Source organism: Zingiber officinale, chromosome 8A (assembly GCF_018446385.1).
Source record: "Zingiber officinale cultivar Zhangliang chromosome 8A, Zo_v1.1, whole genome shotgun sequence".
NCBI classification, from domain to species: domain Eukaryota; kingdom Viridiplantae; phylum Streptophyta; class Magnoliopsida; order Zingiberales; family Zingiberaceae; genus Zingiber; species Zingiber officinale.
Genome location: NC_056000.1, coordinates 49363111 through 49372186, shown reverse-complemented (window position 1 = coordinate 49372186; position 9076 = coordinate 49363111). Strand labels below are relative to the sequence as shown.

Genomic DNA, 9076 nt, shown 5'->3' with positions numbered 1-9076 from the left:
TCTCTATGAGAATTTAGGTATTGTTAAATAGACAAGAATCTCATACTATACGTTGGATAAGAAAAAAAATGATAAAAAAACTAATATCTAATATTTAGAACATAGAACATAAGAACTCTCATTCTAAATCAATAGATATAGTAGATACAATAATTAAAAGAATTAATATTTTATGTGTACAATAGATAAAATGCGTAGACGAGAAGACAAAACTAATAAAGAACTCAGATTTTTAGTTATGAAAAATAAAAGAAATGAGTGGATATTATTATAGATAGTGTTGGCGCAATACCTCCTAGGTATTGTTAAATAGACAAGAATCTCATACTATACGTTGGATAAGAAAAAAAATAATAGAAAAATTAATAATCTAATATTTAGAACATAGAACATAAGAACTCTCACTCTAAATCAATGGATATAATAGATATAATAATTAAAAGAATTAATATTTTATGTGTACAATAGATAAAATGTGTAGACCAGAAGATAAAACTAATAGAGAATTCAAATTTTAAGTTATGAAAAATAAAAACAGAAATGAGTGGATATTATTATAGATAGTGTTGGCGCAATACCTCCTAGATTCTTATAACCATCAAGGATGTGTGAGTTTATGGGTTGAATGGAGAAAATCAAGGAAATGCTAAAATGAGGTCCAAACAAAGTTTGTCGCTAGCCAAGGTTGTTAATGTTATCAGCAGGATAGGTAATAAAGAACAATAAGTTGGACTCTAAAAACCAAACTAACGATTACAATTGTGTCCTTGTCCATGCAACTTATCTTTTGTTAAAGATGTTGCAGATTATGGCTAGACACAGTGAAGTATTGGCATAATTAATATCATCCCTTGCCGGCAATTATTAGGTAATGTATTCCGGTTTGAGAAGGTAAAAGGGAGATAAAAATGTACTCAATGGTCAACTTACAAGAGGTTACTGGAGAACAAACACGAAATATTTTTCAAAAGAACCATTTCTTCTTAGCTGGGTCTACTTTAGGTTCTGGAATATTTTCCGATTTACTCTTTGTGATCCCCTCTTTCAAAGATTCCATTCTTCTTCTGTGCAGAAAAACAGAGAGAGAGAATCAAGATAAATGAACAGACATAGAATTGATAAGATATCTTCTGATACAAAAAACTGTTCAACAACAATAACGACAACCAAGTCTTATCGTAGGGTCGACTATACGAAACTTTTTAAGTTGAAAAAAAAAACTAGTGAAATAACATATTCCAAAAGCTAAAACTGTCAATATCATATTGTATAGTTTACATCAAATTTTTAGTAAACTATCAAATTCAACCCTATGAGAGTTTTAGAAATGGCGTCATTGAATAATAAGTGATTGACATTAGAAATATAATATCAACCCAATTATCTATCAACATTAACTCTTGGCTCTTTAAGACTTAAAGTATGCAGACATGATATAAAATAATAAAAACAAAATGCGCACACACACATATATCCTAAAAAAGATTGTCTTAAGATCAGGAGGAAAAAAAGGAATACTTGGTATCCTCAATACGCCCATGCAAACTCCAACGTTGGCGGAATCCTTCCATTCCTTCAACTCCACTTGCAAGAATCATACGCCTAAATAACACAAGAAACTTCATAAATGGCCATCAGAAGGTTCTGCAGTTAAAGCATAATGATGATTATCAGAAATGTTATTTGACTTGGATAATTTAATAAATATCAAGCAAAAAGATCAAAGAGGCTGTGCCAGAGATCCATCTATTAAATCACTGTAGCTTATTCTCAGGAAATATTTTCCTAGATATACTAGTCTCTAATAAAGTACTGTGATGCATAACTTGCTTTCTATTTCACTTATGTATGATTCAATTCAAAACATTCAGTAAATAAACAACTAGTAGGCATGGATCTAATCCTCCATTTTGGTCAAACCATTAGTTGTTTTCTTCTAGCTATTTAGTCCAAGTGTTGTCACATAATATTACATTAAAATGCACATGGACTCTATAACTTTGTAAAGAATAGAAAAGATCGGGCAAAGAGTGACGCCATGCTCATACCTTTCTAGAGTTTTAATTTCTGCTTCAAGATTAGCAGCTCGTTCCTTTGCATCTCCCAAGGGCATAGACAAACCCAGCTTACGTTCACTATCAAAAAGTTTACGTCTTAACTCCTTATCCTGTTCACATTTCAGGTTAACATATAAGTTATATTGTAACTTAAGAGAAACAACTCAACTTCATTATAACACCATGGCTTACTCTCTTTGCAGCACACTCTTGATACAAGATGATCTCATCTTGACAAAATGGCTCGACATCATTGATTTGCAAGCCTGCACCAATTACTGAATAAGTTTGTACTTTATTCAACATTCAGATAAAGGACAAAGACTAATCAACATCATATTTTCACATCTGATAGAATGGATTCCCAATGTCACACCACTAGAGTGTAATATGAATATACACTCTCACTTACACAAGAAAAAGTTCCGCAATACTTGATCACATAAGTCTAGGGGTGTCAATTCGGGTGGGTCGGGTCGGGTTGGGTCGGGTTGAGTTTTTTTTTTTTTTTTTTTAACCCAACCCGAACCCGACCCGAACCCGAGTTCAACCCAAAACACCCCAACCCGAACCCGACCAACCCGATCAACCCGAACCCGACCCATATAACCCGAAAATCCGATTCAAAACGACTTTTTTGGGCTATTTTCCCTATAATTCTTCACTTTTATCTCAATATTCCATCATTATCATACAAACATGATATTAATATACATAAAAACATCTAAATTTTTAAAATAAAATTTGATTTAACTCTAAAAAAACCCACAAAACCCTATATTTAAGCCAACCCGGGTCAACCCGGGTCAACCCGAACCCAACCCGAACCCGATTTTTTTCGGGTCGACTCGGGTTGGGTCGTCGGGTCGGGTTCATTTTTGACACCCCTACATAAGTCTACACCTTCCAGGACATGAGATGCAATCTCTGGAGGAATGATAGGTGATGGGGGGCCCATCATAAGGTCATCACCAACAATGATAGTTTCCTCCATCGTCGGCTGTGAATCAACTGAAAAGGTATAAAACAAGAGCACATTAAATTTATATATTAGAATTATTCTTTCACACAGCAACACTTACCCTGTTAAATCCATAGATTTCAACATCTATAGTGATCTAGTAAGCAAAGTTTATGAATTAGTTGCTCGTTTGTTGATGGCAGCAAGAAAATGGTAACAAAATGTTCAGGTTAGTAAAGCTGATTCACAAATTACAAGATCACTTCTTTAGCTACACGTGTCAAAGAAGAACAAATTGATTGTATATATATTCAATAAACAAAAACGTTAGTCATCGGAATCACAAAGATTACACTTTTTGATAGTTTAACCCTAAGTGACATTGATGAATTGATCAACTGCATAACACATGATGAGAACTAGAATTTTTTAATTTTATTTTTTCAGCATAGTGTCAACAAAATAAAAATAAATAAATAAACTTTGTGCCATATCCTTGAAAAAAATAGCTAGTCCTAAAAAGTCCCTTTTGAGCATAAACTAATAAAAAAATGTGGTCTGGTCTTTTGTAGATAGCCCACTTATATAAGCTAGTCATAACAATTTCTATTTTTTTAATGGAAGAAAAAGTAATAAAAATAATAATTAAAATATTTCCATACCATCCATGCTTCCTCAATTGGTATGTCCTCTCTTTCTTTGGGTCACTGATAGTTGCAAAAGCTGACATAAAAACAATGTTCAATATAAAACATTTTGCAATGGTAAAAACCATGTTAAAAGAAATTCCCCTATTGTCCTTCCATTATTTTAAAAAAGCAAAGTATATTCCTGATTACGAAAGATCTGTTAAGAGCTCAGCTGATCCTGCCTACAGTTTATCCTTCTTTAGATTTGCATGGATGTCTATAAAGATGAAAGCATACAGATAAAAAAGATTTTTATTCACAAGAGTTAGTTTTTTTCTTGCGCAAATTCAACTTTAAAGTGCACAAATAGCATCAATTTTCTGAAGCAATACATAGAAAATATAATATACATGCATGCCAACAAAGTGAGCATATGGCACAAACTGACAAAAGACTGGAAAATACCAAAATTTGAAAGAAAAACTATGCCAACCTATGATGACACAAGTGGATATCTATGATGATTAGCTTGGCATGGCTCCTATTATAATGACCACATGCCGACCTCTTTGGCTGCTATTAAGTTCGAATCAACTATGCAACAAGATACAAATTCCAAGAGGTACACATAATAACTACTTCCATGAATACCATTGTGCAAAATAAAACTCAAAATGCATATATATTACACAAATAATAAGGTTTGTAAGACTTCAACTATATGAATGAAAAAAAAATTGTACCCAGAATAAAAAATACTCAAAAATGTGTAAAGTGCTTTTGAAATAAGGTACAATCCAAGGAGATCGACATCTCATTTTTTTAGTTCCAACTGTTAGCAGATTTACTAACTATATTACGAGAGATCCTCAAACTGAATAACTCGTAGCAAGATAGGGTTTAATAATAATTTTAAGTCGGCTTTAGGGGGAGTCTCGATGACCTAATTGTAGATATTAAAGGTTACTTATAAATATCTCACATTCTCCAACATGAATAAGAAAGTAATCAAACAACAATAACTGCTATTGGTTCAGTGATTATCCAAGTCCAAGGCCTAACCCATAATCAAATTATCCATCAGTAGATTACTTCCTATGTCTACCATGCCTTAGGATAATGTAAGAGGCTAACTACTTGTCGTCATTAAAGCAATTTATGTGATTTTTCCTTCAAAGCAAATGAAAGATCCTGTCAGCATCTCTTTCTCTGCTTCTCTTTGGTGTACTCCATAAGTATCGTAGGTGCCGTGCAGTCAATCCGATTTGAGACTGTTCGCATCATGCAAAAACTTGCATAAGGATAAGCCCAGAGAAATATAATTGCTAAGAATAAATTTCCTGTCCTTTTTATACTTTTTGAACTCAGTCATGCATAAGCAGTGTTTACGAGTATATTAGTGCTGATAATGATGTGTTCACACTGCGAAGGATTGTGCTAGGAATTAGCGCAATTAGCATAGAAACCCCACAAATGATGCAAGAAAATATCAATTTCACACCAAAACCCCAATTCTTCCGGACCCAAACTTACCAAAATGAAAACACTGTTTTCCTTACCAAATGTTCTAGAAGGTGAAATCCAAGTTTTTTCGAACCTACCTTCCGTTACCCTACCACCAGAATCTAACCTAGATGCAAATAACACAGAAGAACCCCTAAAAAAGAAGGGCATCAGAATCCAACACGCCGGCGTCTCTAATCCCAAAAGGAGAGGTTTCTTATCCAATTATAAACACTCGACGATGTAAAACCCCAATAAGATGCACCCTTGAAACACAAATCCAAATCAACAGAAAAAAAAGCATAAATCGGAAATCTAGTTTGAAGGACGACGCCACGCCCCAACTGAAACCCTGGAAACCGAACACCTCCCCCTCCCTCTCCATCTCTTCCTCCGCCTCTACCCTTCTCTCTTCTTCAAAGAGCCTTACAACGATACAGCGAATAGAGGCAGCTGCGTCCAGTGATACAATCGGCGTCGATCTCACGTCATCTTCCTCAGAGACGGTCGGATGAGCGGCGTCGTGTGCGGGGTAGTGAAGAGCAACCGCGAGTTGGCCGCGGTGACCGCGACTGGCTGGGGTGGCCGCGTCTGGCCGCTCGCGTCAGGAGCGGATCAGGATTCAGGAAAACAAGGGCGGCAGCAGTGGCGAACGACGGCGGTTGGCGGCGCAGGGTGCCGGTGTCTCGCGGTCGGGGCGACACGACGATTGGTCAGCGGTGGATCGGGAGAGCAAGAAGGGGGATCGAGCGGAAAATAGTGAAAGAAATAAACTCAGGGTTTTAGGGCATCCGCAGCATAAACCTTATGCTCTATCGTATCATTATCAACTCAAAAATTAAAAACTTCTATTAAAACTCACTCTCTACAAATTCTATTTTTTTTAAATTCTCTTTTTATTCTCTCTCCATTATTTTTTTTATAAACCTAGTCCTAAAATTTTGATACAAATTTATAAAAAAAATTATAAATCTTTATATTGAAAAATTTATAACATACTATAAACCTTCCACACTGCAGATCCTTATGAATTAAAAAGTTTTCATATTATATTAAGATGCGCTCCGCTTATTCCCTCCAAATATAAAATATAAAATATAAAAGACACTTATAAAAAAAAATATAAAGTAATTCCTTACTAACCTTAATTGAAAACACGGATACTTATAATATTTTATTTAGATTAATTCTATAATTCTCTAACACCCGACTAAATAATTATAATTATATAAATTAATATAAATATACTATTTTATATATAATAATTATATAAATTAACTATTTATTTATTTAAATAATATATATTAAAATAATAAAAAATTATAATATCAATTAAACATTAAAATAGTAAAAACAAATACAAAATATTTTTTTTTAATATCATAATATAAATTTATTTTATTAAAAATAATAATTTTTGTAATAACTCCGCCATGAATCAATCATGGTGTGCCCCAAGATAGACACTCTTTATAAAGAGATAAATCATAAGGAATTACAACCTCCTATTATGATTGGTTGCAATCGTGATTTCACAATTAGGAGGCCCCGATCAACTATCATAACTAGTCATGATCGATCATGAAATCACAGCCATGAGGTTGTGATTAGTGATCACAATTAGTATAGCAAAATATGATTACACTTAGTTATTCATCTCAGACATTTTTTACAGTCCATCCTCAAATTATGTAAAAATAATTAAATCATGAGATCAACTGATAGCTTATCGCTATTTATGGTCATAATCATTTCTACAAAGGTAAAATTTATCATCTTGATGATCCTTATGAATCTCTTATATCATTAGAAGAGAATAAATTTAATCTTATTTAATTCTATAAATCTATTATATAATAATTAGCTATGAATTAGGGATAATTAGGGGGCACAATCATGTTTCATAATTAGCTGTGCTGGTCTCATAATTAGGGGGCGCAGTCATGTTTAATTCTCATAGGTCAATTCTTAAAAAAAAAAATGATTTCAGATTTTTTAATAAATAATATTTTCATAAATAAATGTGTTGTTGGATAAATATAAATGTTTAATGAATTTTAGATATTTTTGAAAGTTAGTGTGAGATAATAAAGTAATATATATATTATAATCAAATAAAAAGATAAATATATTTGTTACGTTTTAATGAACCTATTGTTTCAATAAATGAGTGCATATATTCTGATTAACTTTTTTGTACTGTAAAAGACATGATCGATTTTAATGAAAACTAAAAGCGCATTCATTCGTCCCCCACGTGTCTAGTATAACAATTGCTACACTAAGAGCAATTCACATTGGATATGCTAAATATAAATTTTACTTTAAATTTTACATTTTATCTAAAAAAACAAGTTCCTTATATAAGATACAGTTCTCTAAATTTAGATTCTATAAATAATGACTCCTTAAATTTAGAAAATAAAAATGATACCCTAAATATTAAATGAATAATAAAAAAGTATAGAGAAGAGAACAATAATAATAAATAAATAAATATATGGTAAATTATAGAGTAACTGGTGTACCATGCATGGAAAAAAGATCCTCTAAATTTAATAAAGTTGATGATTTATCTTAAATTTTAGAGATATTGATAGGGAAACTGATGTGGATGCCCTTATCAAGTGTTGTCCCCGCAACAGTACAACAATTAAACCTTCCTTGTTAATTAAGTATGATTGAATATGATCGACGGTGCACTTGCGAATTTTTTGCGAGTTGAAGGATAATTCTAGAACAAATCGTTTGGATGTGTGTCTCTTGATGTTAATTAATAGAAAACTTTAGATTAGTTGTCTCTAGAATTAATCAATTTAAAAAATTAAATTTTTATATTGATCTTGTCTGGAACCTGAGTCAAATGAACCACTAGATGAGATAGATGAAATTTGACTAAATCGTCAGAAGTCCTTCACTACAAAAATGCATGAGTTTAACGACGGGAGTACCGACGGAATCTTAACTCCGTCGGCGTATACCGACTGAAAATACCTCTGTCGGTACGTACCGACGGGATTTATATTGGTCGGTAATTACCGACGGAATTAAACTTCCGTCGGTAATTACCGACGGTATTACTATTTCCGTCGATAATTACCGACGGAATACTATTCCGTCGGGGAGTCCATAATATCGCCGTTAGAATTTTGTGTATTTCCGACGGACTTCTTATTCCGTCGGTAAATAGGCGGGGTGCGGGCGTAAACATTACCGACGGAATTATATTCAGTCGGTAATTATTGGGTTTAGGGTTTTATTATACCGACGGAAATAATATTCCGTCGGTAAGTTTCTGCCCCGTACCCGTTTTCTTTGCATTCGCTAAACCTTACCCGATAACTAGACGAAATCACCGACGGAATTAACCATTCCGTCGGTGATTACCGACTGAAGTATTATTCCGTCGGTGATTACCGACGGAACTATATTTCCGTCGGTAAATCACGTTTTAGGGCACAGATTGCCCCTTTCCTCTTCGCGCGACCTCTTTCCTCCCGTTCACACCGTTCCGGCGATCTCTCAGGTATGCTCTTCTATTCTCCTCTCTCATTTGCGTTTTCACACGGCCGGCAGCCGCGCCCTGCTCGCGGATCGCTGCCGGCGGCCTATTCACGGCCAGCAAAGTGCTTGCGGCCGGCGGCCTGCTCGAGGCCGGCAGGGTCCTTGCGGCCGGCGGGCTGCTTGTGGCCGCCGGCCTGCTCGGGGGTTCCTAGACTGCTCGAGGCCGGCGGCTAGTGGGCTGCTCGCGACCTGCTCACGACTCGCTGCTCGCGGCCAGCAGCCTGCTTGCAATTGTAGCGATGCTTTGTTACTGTTCGTAGCTGAGCACAATGTAAACCCTAGAAAATTTAAGTGTCGTGACATATTTTGATCAATTTCGCTATTGTACTTGCATAAAATATAGTTTGATCGATGCTTCTCAT

The 9076-nt window shown here is 34.6% G+C and overlaps 1 protein-coding gene across 3 annotated transcripts; it reads right to left on the bottom strand.

Moving 5' to 3' along the window:
• Positions 1-713: 713 nt before the first annotated feature.
• LOC122008980 lies at positions 714-5983 on the bottom strand. 3 transcript variants are annotated; one of them, XM_042564927.1, is made up of 8 exons: positions 5581-5983; positions 3681-3741; positions 2949-3068; positions 2470-2499; positions 2250-2323; positions 2049-2167; positions 1519-1602; positions 714-1064 (listed from the first exon to the last, which is right to left on the bottom strand). In XM_042564927.1, the coding sequence occupies exons 2-8, from the start codon at positions 3685-3687 to the stop codon at positions 965-967; spliced, it is 534 nt and encodes a 177-aa protein (XP_042420861.1). In that variant the 5' UTR covers positions 3688-3741; positions 5581-5983; the 3' UTR covers positions 714-964. The 3 variants fall into 3 exon arrangements, with proteins under 3 accessions (XP_042420861.1, XP_042420862.1, XP_042420863.1); XM_042564928.1 differs by lacking the exon at positions 5581-5983 and adding an exon at positions 4141-5574; XM_042564929.1 differs by lacking the exon at positions 5581-5983 and having other exon boundaries at positions 714-1061; positions 3681-5574.
• Positions 5984-9076: the final 3093 nt, after the last annotated feature.

Coding starts and splice junctions, on each gene's coding strand:
- LOC122008980 (XM_042564927.1), bottom strand. Junction 2,324..2,469: donor ATTGCGGAACTTTTTCTTGT/GTAAGTGAGAGT, acceptor TAATTGGTGCAG/GCTTGCAAATCAATGATGTC. Junction 1,065..1,518: donor GGGCGTATTGAGGATACCAA/GTATTCCTTTTT, acceptor TTTTCTGCACAG/AAGAAGAATGGAATCTTTGA.